Raw genomic sequence first — 18,142 nt, forward strand, 5'->3', positions numbered from 1 at the left:
TGGGGAAACCCAGCCAGATGGGTGGGGTATAAATAAATTACTACTACTACTACTACTACTACTACTACTACTTCTGAATGGCATTTTTTCCAGAGTTCTAACTGCAAAGCCCCCCCCCCCAGCAGAATTGAAGAACCGTCCACCAACATTACTTTTGCAGGTTAAGTTGGCCAAACCTACGAAATTCTTCTAATACTATACCTGTGTGTCAGGTAGACCAAATACCAAGTTCAAAGAGACTAAAGACAGCCTAGACCAGGCATCCCCAAACTGCGGCCCTCCAGATGTTTTGGCCTACAACTCCCATGATCCCTAGCTAACAGGACTAGTGGTCGGGGAAGATGGGAATTGTAGTCCAAAACATCTGGAGGGCCGAAGTTTGGGGATGCCTGGCCTAGAGAATGTAAGTAATCAATACAGACCCAATCCCTGAGAAGCCTTTCTACTCCTGTTTTAATTGCTCTAGAACTGACACTGCATCATTTTGACTTCCTTAAAGAGAAACTGTCATAAGCCCCTTTTGTATTTCATCCTTCCTTTGTTTAGAAAATTAATATTATCATATTTTCAAGGGCAATGCCATACCAATATCCCAATGGCAGACCTTTAAAACGAATCCCTAAGTGATATACATAGAAGCCTCGCCATGAACAGGTTAGCACAGGTGCGACTCAGGTTGCATGTTAACCAACATCAACTAATCCAGGCCCCAACTTGGAAAACATGCATTCCATCTTTTGGGAGTCATGCAAACTGTCTGTCTTACTGGAGCAAAACGCATCATTTCCTGAAAAAAATAGGCACGGTTTTCGTAGTCTTTTAACATACCTTTATCCAATCCATTTTGTCTACAAATCTTGCAGCTAGTTTTTCAGGATAGACGGAAACAACCTCCAACAGACAGTACATCACTGGCAAACCTACGCAGTATTATAAGAACAAAAATAGAGAAGTGGCAAGTTGACATATTATTTAAAGTCAGTACAAATACATGGCAGCTTTTGGTATGCTCTCTCCTTTGCTGCCTACAAAGTAAACATGCCAAGAACATTGCAAACAAATATATAAAGCAACACCAAGGCCGATTTTCTTTTACAGGTATACTTTGCATGTCAAAACATTTGGCAGAAATAAGAATACCGTTTAACACCGAAGCTCCTATCAAAGAAAATTGCCATCACGTTTGCAAACTTGTTAGGAACTGCTTAAAAAAGAAGAAAGAAATCTAGGATTCTCTGAATACTAAATTAAAAGCCGATGAGGCTGCAATCCTAACCCCACTGATCTGGGTTTAAGACCCAATGAAGTCAAGAGGATTTACTTCTGAGTAGATATGGTTAGGGCTGTGTTGCTGGTCCCCTAAAAGCCTGGAGAACTCAAGCTGGCCAAACGTACCACACAGTGACTAGGAAAAAGATGAAGTGTAACATCTAGCATGCATAGTGCTAATAGGTGTTTTAACATCAGGATGCTATAAGAACGCTAATCATTCCGCCCAAGAGCAACACAAGACCCATGGGCTGAAATTTCACATGCATTGCTGGCAAGTCACTTCTGACACTCCTAAATGCTTCAGGGAGCTGAAGTGAAGCAAGCTGAAACATGACATGCACCTCACCCAAGTCCAAGTCAAAGAGAATGAAATGCAACCCAGAGACTAGACAGGATTGCCAGCCTCTGGAGTCCAGAAAGCAATGCCACCTCAAGGTCAATCTGAGATCCACCTTGAGATACAACAGCTTATTGCAAAACAGCACAATAGCTGAAACTGGAAAATGCTTATCGCCAAGGAGGGATAATTTGGTAATGCATAAAAAAATATCATGAATTGTGGAGAAAAGGAAAAAACAAAACAAATTGCATTTCCTTTCCCTCTCCTAAAACCAAGACAGAAACCTGAATGCAACTCTCTCAAAACCACATGGCAGTTTCGGGAAGCCAGGCCATCAAAGACTCACCCAAACAGAACCAAAAAGCAGGAAAGATGGAGGAGTGAGCGGCACAGCTGCCGAAATCCCGCGATACTGGAAGTGATGCCACTTCCGGTGTCGCTGTGATGAGAGGAAGTGATGTAAGACAGGGGTGGGGGAAGCCCAGGAATTAGGAGGAAATGGAAGACATGCCGAACGGTGGAATTACAAAAGGGTCACTCTGCTTATGTGGGTGGAAAGGCAAGATTAGAAAATAGTTGTTTTTGTTTTGTTTTTTAAAAAGGCATCGTACACAAAACAACTCATAAAAGACAGTAATCACCCCTTCCTTGTTCTTCTCTAGGAGTCAGACGTCTCCATATTCTCCCCTCTTACTATGTTGTGATGTAAACATGGGAAGTCGCTGTGAAGTTCAACTGAATAAAGCTTTTGAAGCTCCAGGACAGACCAGGAGGGAGAGAACATGCCAGTCGGGCATGTATCTCTACCAGGGTCCTACCCAAGAGTAGGACAATCCTAACATCCCCAGCCCTAACACCTACTTGTAGCTTAAGGTGACACATCCAGAAGTCTTTTAAGACACACCATGACCTGGATAGTTTAAAGCAAGGAAGGGAAATAAAACTTACGGAATTCCACAATATGTGATGACGGCCATAAAAATAAGATGCATTTTTGTAGGCAGGGGGGAAGAAGCAGAATCATGGAGAATGGGTATATTAATGAGCGTTAGCCATGATACCTACATTGAAACTCCATGTACAACGGTGGTATACCTCTGAATACCAAACTGTGGAGACAGCCAACTGGGAAAGCCCACCGCTCTCATGCCCTGCTCATGAGTACCGCAGGCTGGCAATGGAAACAGAATGCCAGAGCACATGAGCATTGTCCTCCTGGTGGATCAAAACAATTCTTATGTTTTCAGGAAGTAAATTTATTCACTGCTGACCTAGTGACTGACAGCAGTCACTGCACTGACTTTTTTAGTGCTCATTCATTAAGATTTTTTTTAATGAATCCAGTAACAACACTGATTTATATAGGAGGGGGACAATGGCAGGAGGTTTCAGACTTCGTAAACAAAATTTCCTGAGGTCCAGCTCCGAGGGCCTTCTGGTGGTTCTCTCACTACGAGAAGTGAGGTTACAGGGAGCAAGGCAGAGAGCCTTCTCGGTAGTGGCACCCGCCCTGTGGAACACCCTCCCAGCAGATGTCAAGGAAATAAACAACTATCTGACTTTTAGAAGACAACTGAAGGCAGCCCTGTTTAGGGAAGCTTTTCATGTTTGATATTTTATCATGTTTTTAATATTCTGTTGGGAGCCGCCCAGAGTGGTTGGGGAAACCCAGCCAGATGGGCAGAGTATAAATAATATATTATTAATTATCATAATCATACTTATTAAAGGATAGTTGTATTATCTATATAAATTTGGTATAATTAGTGTTCTCTTGAAGCCCCAATCTGGAACAGCATTGTAATATATATTACAGCAGTTTAGAGAATATGTTCTATATTACTAATTTTATTCCTCCTTCCTGCATTTATACTGCAATACTGTACTACAAAATGTGGACCTTGTATTATTGGCTTAAAAGGGAAGTTGGGGGTTCCTTCTTCTTTTTCTGTACTGACATTTTGTACTCGTCTTTGTTTAAACCTTTAATAAATTAAACCAGAAAGGAAAAGATAAGAAGAGCAGCCTTTTCTTTCAGCTGCCTGCGGATCGCTGTTTCTCACCTCCAACACCAGACAGCAGTTGCTGAAGAAGGCTTATATAGATCTGCACAGGGTTGCTTTCGCCACCCTTTGAGGAAGAGGATGTTATGACGGGTCCAGAGAGGAGGTTCCTAACGTAACGTCCAATAGCTGGAGCATGATCCCGCATTTCACCTAAGTTCTGGGAGGTGGGCACCACACCAGAACTGTGAGCGAGACACATTCGGAGGTACAGGACGATCTAAGCAGCGGAAGAAAACAAGATAAAAGGTTAGGGAAACAGGCCACTAGGCATAGGGAACAACAATCACTATCGGTCAGAAGGCTTCATTCCCTGAACCATGGATTCCCAATTTAGTAATACTAACTAGCATTCCTGTAGAACTTCAGGAAGTTCAAAGCACCCCAAATATACTGCCTCAGCTTTGTAAGCTAGGTCAGTATAATTATCTCAAGAGTTGCACATGGAGTCTGAGGCTGGCAGTGTGGCTTGCGTGAGGCCACTCAGCGAGTTCAAAGCTTGAGCTGAGATTCAAATGGTGACCTCCCAATTGTAATTAAGTCTCTTGGTTACTACACTATTCCAGAACTCAAATTCAGGCATTTCTTTCTTTCTTTTTTTAAAGAAACAAATAAACAAAGTCAATATGTGCATTTTAGCAAGAACTGCAATGGTAAAAAATAACATTTTGTATAGTGCCTCGGCGCAAACTCCTGCAAAATTGGTTATGCACCCTGCAGCTCAAATTTTAGTCTGAAAAGTATGATTCCAGAGGAGTGCTGTCCTCTTTGTTTCTATGGGAATGTGTTAAAATTAGCTTAACTATTCAGCTGAATCAATAGGACTTTAATTTGCTTATCTTAGTCTGCATCATGCCCAGGGCAATGCTCATGTCAGAACTCTACACCAGTGTTTCCCAACCAGTGTGCCTCCAGATGTTTTGGGACTACAACTCCCATCATTCCTGACCACTGGTCTTGCTAGCTAGGGATGATGGGAGTTGTAGTCCCAAAACATCTGGAGGCACACTGGTTGGGAAACACTGCTCGACACAAACACACAGCTTGTCTTCTGAGGTGCCTCCCTCACCTGTTGAGCAACAGAGCTTCACAAATGGAATGCCACCGCCCACCTGACTATCCAATGTGAGAAGACAGAGAACATCAAGGCAAATCTTAAATTTCAGGCAGGTTCATGTGGGAGAAGGGTATACGGTTAGGGCTATCAGAACGGACATAAAATTTTGTTATGGTGAAGGGTTTTGTTGCCCAGAAGGTATGATTTCCCCAGAGCTGAAAGTGATACACGTACCTCTCCAAAAGCAGCTGGGTTGAAAGGCATGGCTGTAGTCCCCGTCATATATTTAGCAGGTGTTTTCATTCTGTGAGAAGCCTATAGCCGGGGGGGGCGGGGGGGACAGACAAAATATCTAACAGATGTCCAGGCAGCTTGTGCTCAACAACCGCAACTGAATTCTAGCACAATTAAAATGAATCGTCCAACAACATTTGAGAATTGCATGTACGCAAACCGGAAGCATACACTTAACTAGTTAGTAACGAAGTAGATTCTAGCCTAATTACATACAGAGAAGACACCCAACGCAGGACTTCCCCAGAAGACCTTAACAAATGATGTTCTTGGTTCTGCCTAATATTTACTGGGCTAGTGTTTATTTATCACCCTCTCTTCAGAAAGGCTTGCCAGGTGTGTTCGCCCACCGAAGCAGCTTATGGCACCAGACTTGTTAAGCTTAAGCATCAGTCTTCACACCATTCTCTCTTTTTTGGGTGTGGGCTTTGTATGTTGCATTATTATGACTAGATTCTGTACAGACTTTACTAGTCAACAGGAGTTAAGCTGAAATTCTGTACCTTCTCTTGAATATACTGGACCATTTCTGGGAAGGAAGGCATCTGTTTACCACCACTCTCCTTTTCATTTTTGCCAGGAAACGTTCTCAGCGCGCGGTGTGCCTCTCCGTGTACTTCTTCCCGTCTTTCAAAAATTAAGGGGAAAAAGCCAGTTTGTGCACACATACACACACATAGAGAGAGCGATGCAGAGCCTTTTCAGTGCTGGCCACAAATCTGTGAAATTTTCCCACCAAAGAAAGCATGGACTGCCCTGTCAGTTCTGACTTCAAACAGGCGAAACTGACGACCAATCAGTTTCAAATGCCCTTAAACGGAGATGAATTTATCAAGATGACTGTTTCCTTTTAGAAACAAAATTTAAAAAATTCCTTCCAGCAGCACTTTAAAGACCAACTAAGTTTTTTTTGGGGGGGGGTATGAGCTTTCGTGTGCATGCACACTTCTTCAGATACCTTCAGGTATTCTTCAGGTATCTGAAGAAGTGTGCATGCACACGAAAGCTCATACCAAAATAAAAAACTTCGTTGGTCTTTAAGGTGCTGCTGGAAGGAATTTTTTTATTTTGTTTCGACTACGTCAGACCAACACAGCTACCTACCTGTAACTGTTTCCTTTTAGACTAGCTTTTATTGCCGATGGTTTTTATACACTGAACAGTATTTGAAAAGGTTTGTTTACAAAGGTATGTTTAATGGCTTTTTATATTTATAATCTGTTTCACCCTGCCTTATGTTATTGGAATTAGAGCATGTCTTAATACAACAGGGCAATGCAAGACCAATTCTCTATACCAACTGCAAGACTTTGGGTTAACCCCCTCATACCATCAAGCCACAATGTGCAGCTACAATAAAGCCGTCGTGGCTGCCATCCTTCCTTCTTGCCTTTGCCTGCAGGATGAAATGACAAATATTTTTACAGACTGACCAGCCTCTTATGCCTACACCCCAGTTCTGAACCTTGTCCTAGCAAAAGACAGAGAAGGTGGAAAATAATAGGGAAGAAGAAAATGCAATATGGAGAAGAGACCAGTAGAATCCCCTTTAAGCAGAGATGCTCTTGGTAAAAGTTTCTAGGACCAAATGGTAGGCTGGGTAATGACACTGTATCTTTAAAGGAGAGGTGTATCAGTCCTAAGAGACCACTGCACAGATTACAGCAGCCACTATCAGAGTGTCAGCCAGTGAAACTTCAAAGAGATCCAGAAACATGTAGAATTTTTGTGCCACCACAGTAGCCTTTTTACCCTGAAGGGGGGGCTCCCCATTCCGTTTTAACTAAATCTTTGAAAGAAACAGACTTTCTTTAAAAAAAGAAAAAGAAAGTAGTAATTGAGGGTAAGTAGGAATAAGATTATAGAAAAATGCTGAAATACAGGAACTAGAAAACTGACAGAAGAAGAGATAAAGCATTTTTTCTGTTCCAAGGGAAGGAAGTTGGTTGAAGACACATCAGCTGGCCAATCTATACAAACCTTTGTCATGTGATCATGCCCGGAAGGATGGGGGGAAATTAACCCACTGTTTTCTGGATGCCTGCTGCATGCCAGCCACAGAAGACAATTACGCCCTTTAAGTGTACCACTTTTTATAACAGTAAATCTCTCCTTATAGAGATGACCTGCAGTGTAACATTAAACTTACGGGTCTCCTGCAGCTAAAAGTAGTAAGTATCTTGAAGGAATGTGATCTGAAGGGAACACCGTGCTGGCAAACTTTACAGCCACCTGACGTACTTGGACTTGAGGCTGAAAAGAAGAAATCATAGAATTGGAAGGGATCCAGAGGGTCATCTAGTCCAACCCCCTTCAATGCAGGAATCTCAACATGAGGCTCTCCCCCATCTGATTTGAAACCACACTTCACCCTGCTTAGATTTGCAAATGTGCTAGCAGTTTTATCGCTGCACCTCTAGGAGGACTACACAAATCACATCCAAGTTGTTTAAAAATGCAGGTGCTTCTATGAAATAAACACAAAGTAGAAAGGCTGCTACAAGGTGTGTGTGTTGGGGGGGGGGGAATAGTGGAGCAGAGGCACTCCAGATATTTAAAAATATCACAAGCTGCCATTTCTTCAGCACCTTTCCCCTTTTTGCCCAGTAAAATGGTAAGAAAGCAAGGTATCACACCAAAGGTGTTGGTATTAAAAAGTGTAGCACAGTACAACATCAGGTGTATAGAACAGGGGTCCCAAACTAAGGCCCGGGGGCCGGATGCGGCCCAATCGCCTTCTAAATCCAGCCCACGGATGGTCCAGGAATCAGCATGTTTTTACATGAGTAGAATGTGTTCTTTTATTTCAAATGCATTTCTGGGTTACTTGTGGGGCATAGGAATTCATTCATATTTTTTTTCAAAATATAGTCCGGCCCCCCACAAGGTCTGAGGGACAGTGGACCAGCCCCCTGCTGAAAAAGTTTGCTGACCCCTGGTATAGAATAAAGAGAGACACCATTTTGATTGTGTGCAAATGTTCATATTTTCTATCCAATTATTTGCAATACATGAACTGTCTTCTTGTAGAACTACAACCATACTGAATCTTTTTTCTCAGAGTCGTATCTAAATAATTCAGCTTGTACAAGAAGGTTCCATGGGTATAAAAATAAATTCAACATTTCTACTGTAATTGCTTATTGTTGTGTTCAATTTTGAAGAGACAGTGATTCAATATTTTTAAGGTCCTGCTAAAAGCAAAGGCGAACAGGATCATTAACAGGCAAACTTTGTGACCACTCTCTGCAGTATTCACCTGCTACGGAACTGGATTAGAATACAGTGGTACCCCGCTAGACGAATGCCTCGCACAACGAAAAGATTGCAAGACGAAAGGGTTTTGCGTTGCGCGAGGCGTCTCGCAAGACGAAGCCTTCTATGGCCGCGCTTCGCCTTCTATGGCCTTGCTTCACAAGACGAAGCCGCAGAACAGCTAATCTTCTTTGCCTTCTTGCCGCGCTACAGCTGGTTCCCCTTTGCGTTCCGCTGGTCTCTGCCGGTTGCTGCTCGCCGCCGCTGCAAGCAGCAACCGACAGAGACCAGCGGAACGCAAAGGGGAACCAGCTGTAGTGAGACAAGAAGGCTGACAGCTGATCTTCTTTGCCTTCTTGCCGCGCTACAGCTGTCAGCGTGAGCTGAAGCGAAGCTCGGGGAAGGCAGGCGAGAACAGCCCCGGAGCCGAAGCTCAGCGGGCGCTGCTTGCCGCCTGCCTGCCTGCCTTCCCCGCCAGTCCCCCGAGCTGAAGTACAGCTCGGGGGACTGGCAGCGGCAGCGGGGCTTTCTTGGGGAAGGCAGGCAGGCGGCAAGCGGCCCCGGAGCTGAAGCGCAGCGGGAGCTGCTTGCTGCCTGCCTGCCTTCCCCGAGGAAGCCCCGCTGCCGCCGCCAGTCCCCCAGAGCCCATAGGAACGCATTAATTAAGTTTCACTGCATTCTTATGGGAAACCGCGATTCGCAAGATGAATTTTTCGCAAAATGAATTCTCTCACAACAGAAACATTGTATATTTCTAAACACACTACTTTCAGGTCTTCAGGTTCAGTCATATTATATCATATTATATCTCTACCCCTTTGTTGACATACCTTAATTAGGTTTGAGGCCACAAGGGCCTCCATAAGAGTACGTGGGGCACCTTCTAGATTTGTGTAGGCCCCAACCATCATGGACAAGGCCTCTTGAATAGCAAGCCTCGTGTCGGGATCTTCCTGAAATGAGATACATCCTTTAGTACCCAGCCTTACAAACAAGGAGCATTTTCTAGACAACCTATGTCTTTGCGTGCATGTTATTAAAGGAATTACTAACCTTAGAAAGAGCCTCAAAAAACTGTTGGACTAGTGCCAGGTCCTTGGTGAACAGCTGAGGTATTCGGCTGAAATACAACGTCAGCATTTTAAAAGATCAGTTTTTGAGACTGAAGCGAAATATATACCCTTGCAAGTTAACATCTCCACAAAATAGTGATATGTTGCCTGGTATTTGTGTACTGCTTTAGAAGGTTCAAACCACTCCACATACCATTATTTGCAGCAATTCTTACGAACAATCTATAAGGTAGTTCAGTAAAAAGTAAAAAGTCAGTATTACTGCCCTGTATGGCAAAGGGGAGCCTGGCACGCACATCTTATGCACATGTACTGAAAAAGCAAGTCCCACTGTGTTCAATATAACTTATTCCCTAGTAATTGTGTTTACAATTGCACCCCAGGGCCCTTACTGGCGTAACACATGTCAGAGGTAAGATTTCAACCAAAAATGCCTTGGTTCATACCTAAGTGTCTTTGCCACTAGGCAACACTAACAGTTAAGCAGGGCAGGTAATTACTTTTATCAATAATCAGAGGCTAGATCTAAATTGCCTGCCTCTAGTGGTAAAAGTTTATTTTATCTAATAACCACCAAAGATCATTTTTAATAAATCAAGAAGTTACAGAAATAGGATTTTTTTATTATTCAAGAAACATCTATTCAAAAGTTACAATACATTTTCAACCAATATATCCCCTCCACAGACACCCCTGTGATAACGGCGGCATTATCCTGTTCTTCAATAAAAGAGAAAAGGAGAGAACAGATCGTGTCAAAGGTATCTTTTTTGGAGGTGCTTTTGATTAGTCACCGTTGGTATCTCTTCAGATTGTACAAATCTTCCCCCTTTTTAGAGGTAAATTTTGATAGGGCTTTCGAAAGTTAATTTCTATGCACAGAACTTATTAAGCATGCCATCACAGGCTTTGCTCCAAGACTACCTACCCGACATACCCTGTTTCTCATATTTTAAGACATTCCCATAAAATAAGCCATAGCAGGATTTTTAAGCATTCAAGGAATATAAGCCATACCCCGAAAATAAGACATAGTGATAGGCGCAGCAGCAATGCCGGCCACGGCAGGAGGAGGAGGAAAAAAATAAGACATCCCTTGAAAATAAGCCATAGTGTGGTTTTTTGAGGAAAAAATAAATATAAGACATGTCTTATAATATGAGAAACACGGTAGTTTTAAGCTATGCCAAGAAGAGATAGTTTTCCAACAATGCCCTTTTTTCAGAAAGTGGATTATCCCAAGCATTCAATAACCACCTTCCATACGAATTTAACTGAACAGCTGCAGAGCAGTTAGAAGATCATTATCTATTCCACATTCTACACACCATTATGAATTGCCACGTGATGTGTTAAATTACAGTAACTTGCTTTCCCGCTCAGTGGCGGAGCTTCATGCTCCGGCACCAGGGGGCGGAGAGCAGGTGGGGGCGGGGCTGGTGCACATCCCAGGGGAATGGCACCCCACCGGGATCGCGCTGCCGGGGGCGGTGTGCTCCCCCCCTCTTCCTCCGCCAATGTTCCCGCTGTCAGAGCAACAAATCTCTTTGCAAAAATCAACCAACACCTTACATCTTTCAGTGCATTTCTGTTACCTGGAAAGTTTTCCAACAGCTGAATAGGCCATCGACAACAATTTGGGGTCCTTGAATTATAAAAAAGGAAGAAGCCAATCAGCATAAAAGTAAGAGAAACAATACGCAAACAGGTTTTCGTTGCCATTTATCCCCAACTATTGCACTTGCATTTTACATCATCCTTCCCACTTTGTCTCTAACAAGAAAAGTTTCAGAGACAAAAAAAAGTTCCAGAAATACAAGAATCATCTACAGCAAGCAATTTTTGCGTGAAGGAACAGATGGGATTGTGTTCTTCACGCAGAGATGAAAAATCACAACATATGGCAATGAAACTACTTCTAGTTCCTTTAATTTTATTCGTCGAGAAGGAAAAAGGAGCCTTGGCAAGTGGGAAATGGCAGATACAATAAGGCACCATGACAAGAGCTTGAAACAGCACGTAGGTTTGGGCAGTGCAATCCCAGATACAATCCAGGAATCGCTTGTATAATTTGGTCCTATGTATGATAGAAGAAACACTACTCAAATGATCCAAGGTTTAAGGAAGTGTTTAATGTTTAATCACTTTATTATCATTATCATCATCATCATCATTATTACTATTAATATTATGTTGGGAGCCGCCCAGAGTGGCTGGGAAAATGCAGCCAGATGGGCGGGGTATCCTATATAATAAAGTGCAAGTGTCTCTGCGTTCAGATTCCCTGTGTCCCTGTGTCTGCGCTACTGCGCATGTGCCCCACGGACACAGGGATTGGATGCAGAGACTTGGAGCCCACCGGCCCCTCCTCCGCCTCCTCCCGCTGTCCCAAAGTGGCAACGGCCTCCTCCACCTCCCTTCTCCTGAGAAGGAAGAGGCCTCTGCTGCCGCGCGCCTCAGGTAAGCGCGCTGCCCCTCGCTCTCCCGCCTCGCCGCCCCGCGTCACTCCGCCGCAGCAGGGAGGTGGAGGAGGCCATCGCAACTTGGGACAGCGGGAGGACGCGGAGGAGGGGCCGGTGGGCCTCAGGCGCTTGCTGGTGGGTGGGGCGAGAGCGGGAGCTGCGGCAGAGTGATGCGGGGGCGGCGAGGTGGGAGAGCGAGGGGCGGCGCGCTTACCTGAGGAACGCTGTGGGAGGAGGTGGCAGAGGCCTCTTCCTTCTCCTCAGGTGAGAAGGGAGGTGGAGGAGGCCGTTGCCACTCGGGACAGCGGGAGGAGGCGGAGGAGGGGCCTATGGGCCTCAGGCGCTCGATGGAGGCGACGCCTGCACGGTCCCAGGGCTTCCCCTCCGTTCCCGCCCGGCTAGCGCCCGTTTACTGAACGGGCTGAATGACACTAGTAAATAATAAATTCTTATTCTTATTACTACTACTACTACACTCACATGTGAATCTCTGGTAGTCTCAGAGATGAGAGTACCATACCCGTCAAACAGGGCAGGTATTTTATCCTATTATTCCCTAACCATGCATGAGAAGATTGGGCATGCAAAACAGGCTACATATGGGTGGCTTAGAGATTCTACATCTGCTCTGCCCAGCTGCCAAAACCTGCTGGACAGGAAATGACTTCCAAGTACGCCTTGGCTTTGCTGGAGTTACACACATCTGTGCTGCTGCATGAGGGGAGAGGAGGGTCGTGCCACCGGAGCTGAACACACCCTGTGGAATTGTGGCTGCAGGTATTAAACAGGGACTATTTTCGTTAGTGTAAACCATGGTTTCTTTGTTTTTTTTAGGGAAACGTGAGTGCGACCAGGAATGCAGACAAAGACGCCCTTGTCAGTGCATTTGTAAAATCCAGGACAGAACCCCAAACCCACTTTCACTAGGAAACCCAGGTAAAGGTAAAGGGACCCCTGACCATTAGGTCCAGTCGTGACCAACTCTGGGGTTGCGGTGCTCATCTCGCGTTATTGCCTGAGGGAGCCGGCGTACAGCTTCTGGGTCATGTGGCCAGCATGACAAAGTCGCTTCTGGCGAACCAGAGCAGCACACGGAAATGGCGTTTACATTCCCACTTGGAGCGGTACCTATTTATCTACTTGCAGTTTGACGTGCTTTTGAACTGCTAGGTTGGCAGGAGCTGGGACTGAGCAACGGGAGCTCACCCCGTCGCGGGGATTCAAACCGCCGACCTTCTGATCGGCAAGCCCTAGGCTCAGTGGTTTAACCCACAGCACCACCCGCGTCCAGGAAACCCAGGTGGTGGCAGCCAAAAGAAATGGAGCCAAAATGGAAAGAAACAATTAAAAATCAATAGCCCAATGAGGACAGAGTATGCTCAATAGCCATGGAAAGATGAATCCCCCCCCCAAAAAAAAACAGAAATGGGGAAGGGGACCAAATGCCGTTTTGAGATAATGCATGGCTGGAACCCCAAACAGGAACATTCTTATTAGCGAGAACAAACTGCAATGTTGCACTGCAGGTTCCCCCTTGTTCTCTTTCTTGGTTCTAGCTATAGACCTCTTGGAGCAAATATGAATTAACACCCCAGATATGAAAAAGACATGCATGTTGACAGATTCCACCACTGAAGCCCCTCTTTAGAAATACCCTTTGAACTCACCTCTTTATACTCATTAATCAGTTTTGTCAATCCATTCAGGAGCATGGGGCCGAGTGGCTTTATCTTACCATCCGGGCAACTGAAATGCAACACATGGAAGAATAAAAGTTTTGATGTATTTTTAAATAAGACATAAAAGGTTTTTCTTCATATAGAACAGGGATGGCCAGCTTCCAAGAGACTGCGATCTACTCACACAATTACAAACTGGCAGTGATCTACTCCTTCTTTTGGGGTTCTGGTCCACGTTGTTGAGCTTTTTTAAGGAATAACTTCCAGTTTTTTTTGGGGGGGGGTGTTTCAGGTCAAAGTTGTTGAGCTTCTAGACAGGGAGGGGCGAGGCGGCGGATGGAGGAGCCGGCGATCGAAAGCGATCTGCCAAAACATTCCAGGGATCGACCCATAGATTGCAATCGACCTGTTGGACATCCTTGATATAGAACAAAATCTTGTGCCATGCCCTCCCAAATGAAGGCTTGACTGGCCCCAATCACTGCTCACTTTTCAGTAGCCAGTGAAAACCTAACTCTCCAAGGAAGTATTTAGGTGATAACACTGTACAGTGGTACCTCGGTTTATGAACACAATTGGTTCTGGAAGTCCGTACTTGACCTGAAGCGTACTTAACCTGAAGCGAACTTTCCCATTGAAAGTAATGGAAAGTGGATTAATCCGTTCCAGATAGGTCCACGGTGTTTGTAAACCGAAACTTCATAAACCGAGGTGTTCATAAACCGAGGTTCCACTGTACTAATATGGCAGTTTTTAGGTATCCTTCTGCCAATTTCATGTGTTTTTGTTATTTTAATATTCTACTTTGCTTTGCTGTGTTTTGGTTTTCAGGTTGTATCCAACTAAACTTTACTCTCCATCTTAACATAGTTTTAATCCAACTAATATACAGTACTCTCTTTTATTTTTCTTATTTGTCAGGACTAAAAGTGCAGCATATGAAATAAAATATATTAAAAATAATAGTAATAAATCTCTCCTGGTGGCATAGTGCCGTATTGTTGCTCAAGAGGACAAAACCCTCAGAAACATAAATCTTCAGGCTTATCTCTATATTCCATTTCCCATTAATACGGTTCTGCGTATGATGGCGTGACCAACATTAAAAGTACTTACATGACACAAATATGATGCACAAATTGAAGAGACAAGGTTCTCAGTTTTGCATTGGTATTTGCACCAAAAAGTCCATCATAGACCACCTAACAGAACAAAATAGCTAATTAGAAACAGTCGATATTATTTCCAGTTATTTTCTGAATGTTTCATGAAAGGAAGCATAACCAGGAACTGAATGTTAATGGAGCGACATTTAAAAGATCCTCTCAAAGTTTTCTGTGACTCACTGAAGTTGCATAGTCCATCAAATTATTTTTTATTTGTTTAAAAAAAATCAGTAGTAGTTCATGAAAAACAGTGTCTAATATAAATTGCTCTTAAGAAAGGTATCCTGTATGCTATGCTTCACTGCACCCAGTCTTGTTTAGCACAGAAGTGCTCTCAGATCCAGTACCCCAAAAGCTTTATTGTACAGCATTAGTCCAAGTATCACCCTCCATGAGCTAATGTGGTGTAGTTTGTTTGAGAGCTGGACTAGGACCTGGGAGACCAGGGTTCAAATCCCTACTCTGCCTCAAAGCTCAATGGATGGTAACCTTAGGCCACTCAGTGTCTCCCAGCCTAACCTCTCTCACACGGCTGTTGTGTGGATGAAATGGGAAGGGAAAGAATTGTGCATGCTGTCTTGAGCTCCTTGGAGGAAAGGTGCAATATAAATGTATTAATAAATCAAAACAAAACAAAACAAAATGATCCGGTAATCGCCACCGCCCATGATGCAAGGGGACAGTTAAAGCCAGAGTGTTAAGGCCTGGATTCAAAGAGGTTGAGAATTATGAGGTGAAGACATTACCTGAATATTTGCAGGAAACGTTTCTGCAGCTTGCCTGGAGCGCAAAAGATGAGGGACTATCTTTAATTTTACCCGTGTGCTGACTGGATCACGTTTTAATTCTGGTTTCAGAACAGCTCCCTGTTATGAACAAATAATGGGGTTAAGAGTGACTTCAGGAAAGACATAAAGATAATGATCAGCAAGGCAATCCTAAGCATGTTTACTCAAAAGTAATTCCCACGGTAGGACTTCATTTGTAGTAAGCCTGCTTAGCGAGGCAGCAAAATGCTTCCATGAATTTCTATTCATAATAGTTTTAAGCGATTGTAAATCTCCGTACTAGAGGCTGGTGTGAAAAAATCCACTCATTTACTTACTAATCTTGTGAACACACCAGCGGCCATGACTTAGGCCCAGAGAAGCACACAAAAAGTATGTGAAAGTAACAGCCCTTCCCCAGTCACTCTGAATTTGGCACTTCCATTATGGCCAACAGCTGCCGCTACTTATTAATTTGTCAAATTCTCTTTCAAAGCCATTTAAATTAGTAGCGGCCCCCGAATTCCATAAAATCAATTGTGCCTTGTGTGAAGACGTAGTTTCTATTTCTTGTGTACTGTGTATCATACCTTTTAAACTGCAAAATGATCTCATGAGTTCTGACCTTTCCTTAATACGCATGGGGACGTGACAAATTCTTATCTTCTTTTTTTAAAGGATTAACTTTCTTCTTGCAGCAACGGATACAGTGGTGCCTCCGAATTTAATCCGTTCCGAAGGCACCTTCGTAGGTCGAAAAATTCGCAAGTCGGAAAACGCCATTGGAAACGCGATTTCCCATAGGAATGCATTGGAAACGGAAAAATTCCTAAGTCGAAGCAACCCCATCTAAAAATTCGCAAGTCGAAAAATCCCTATCTAAAACCGCCGCGGTTTTCTTTCGGATGTCGAGACATTCATAAGCGCGCGGCCATTACCCCCATTTGTAAGTCGAAAAATTCGGTGGTCGAGTCGTTCGTAAGTCGAGGTACCACGGTATGCAAAACCTCCATTCAAAGGTGCAACGTTCTTAATATGGAACAGTAATGTCTTTAATGGCTTACTTTTTGTATCCAGGTGGAAATGCCTAGCTCATAGGAATCAAAAAGGAATGTGGAGCTAGGAAAGCAAGTCTTACCTCCTTGGTTTTTAGTGGTATGTCCCCAAGGTACACTTTATACATCCTGTTGATGATGGCTGGATTGTTCCAGTCAATCAAACTAAAGAATGTTAAAAAAGAATAAATATTTGGTAAGGTCATAGGATTAATGACGATGATTACACAACTGTAAGCGAAGCTCATTAGCTGCCAACAGAACACCCCTTTCTCTTCTGCGCTATACATTTTCAGTAACTAAGTAACTTATTTTTCTCCTTTCCACTGCCACCACCCCTGCCATCAGATCTCTAGTCCCCACCAGGAAAGCAGCAACAAAATATCTCTAAATATAGCCAGGGTCCTTAAAAATATTCAGTGAGTTTCACATACACAATGAGACTTTAGGCTTGTGTTTCAAATGTGTATAAATTGATCTAAATATGTATTTACATACTTAGCAATAGTTTGGCATTTACTTTTAATCCCACCCAGAAGCAGACTTAAATATCATACTTCTTCGGTCTGAAATTGCTGTGAGCGCCCTTTCCTACATCAAATGAGCTCTAAAGGAGCCCTGACAACTGGCTTAGGGAGGTAGGCAAAGCCTTTTTATTATTATTTAGACAGGTCTTTGGCTGTCAAGCTGACATGTACTGTAAATGTGTGGCAACTGGCTCTTTTTTTATTGATGTCTTAAATCCCTTGTTTATAACACCTCAATTTATTTTAATTTAATTATTATTGCAGTTAGCTTCCTTGAGCAGCCTTAAGTGGAAATGATAGATACAAGTTTAACAAGTAACAATATATAGAAGAAACTCTCAATAGTCATATGCCTGTAATTTGTCTAGCCTTATTCTCTTCAGAAATTTAAACTACCCAGCTTTAAAAAAAAGGGGGGGGTGTCCTACAATATGACAGCATCAAAAACTTAGTAAATGCCATTTGTCAATGAATGCCATGGTAATAAGCACAATTTTGCAATCGGTGAAAAGAAAGATGCCTAATATTTAAGCTTCACTTCCTATTTTTAAAAGAAAAATTACAAGCCATTACCTTTGCTTGCTTTTGAGTTCAAGGTCTGCTGCAGTGGCTACACTGTGCCTTGTGTCACTGGAGGCGATGACCAGGTGTATGATAGCTTCAAGTTCAGGCACCTGCTCAGCTTCGATGAACTTCACGATGCCCAGTTTACACTGCCCGGAAATGCAAAGGGAGGGAAAGGAGGGGAATCGATTAGTCTGATCAGGAACATGATCTTCAAATTGCAATAACGAGGACTGAGATTCTTTTATCTGTTTAATTGCAGGATGCTAGAGCCATATAAGGGTGGATGGTCAGTTTATCATAGGCTATGTTATGAGAGTGTTAATGGGGTAAACCATAAAATACTCCCAGTGACAGTAAAGTACTATTATTAGCACTGGCAAGGTGGTTTGGGCTAAATTTGCAGCTACCAGATAAGTAGGAAGGCTTTCTGAACATTCTCTCTCATAATAAGGTTTAGAAAGAAAGAAAGAAAGATATTTCTCATTTCAGATATTTAACAGCTCTACAATTAATTTAAAGATTCGGACAAATTATAGTTCTATTATATGCAATGAATGAAAATAAT

The 18,142-nt window shown here is 43.2% G+C and overlaps 1 protein-coding gene across 2 annotated transcripts in view; it reads right to left on the reverse strand.

The window, feature by feature from the left end:
* ECPAS (Ecm29 proteasome adaptor and scaffold) overlaps positions 1–18,142 on the reverse strand; it is a 70,279-nt gene that overhangs the window by 39,084 nt on the left and 13,053 nt on the right. For both annotated transcript variants that reach the window (XM_060268921.1, XM_035140563.2), the window contains exons 7-19: positions 17,584–17,723; positions 16,567–16,648; positions 15,408–15,527; positions 14,612–14,697; positions 13,484–13,562; positions 10,950–10,999; positions 9,335–9,401; positions 9,112–9,234; positions 7,176–7,279; positions 5,530–5,653; positions 4,967–5,047; positions 3,676–3,895; positions 829–920 (exon numbers count right to left, since the gene is read on the reverse strand). In XM_060268921.1, the coding sequence (XP_060124904.1) occupies positions 829–920; positions 3,676–3,895; positions 4,967–5,047; positions 5,530–5,653; positions 7,176–7,279; positions 9,112–9,234; positions 9,335–9,401; positions 10,950–10,999; positions 13,484–13,562; positions 14,612–14,697; positions 15,408–15,527; positions 16,567–16,648; positions 17,584–17,723 (1,368 nt within the window). The remainder of the gene's footprint in view (positions 1–828; positions 921–3,675; positions 3,896–4,966; positions 5,048–5,529; positions 5,654–7,175; positions 7,280–9,111; positions 9,235–9,334; positions 9,402–10,949; positions 11,000–13,483; positions 13,563–14,611; positions 14,698–15,407; positions 15,528–16,566; positions 16,649–17,583; positions 17,724–18,142) is intronic.

Source organism: Zootoca vivipara, chromosome 16 (genome assembly GCF_963506605.1).
Source record: "Zootoca vivipara chromosome 16, rZooViv1.1, whole genome shotgun sequence".
Lineage (NCBI taxonomy): Eukaryota > Metazoa > Chordata > Lepidosauria > Squamata > Lacertidae > Zootoca > Zootoca vivipara.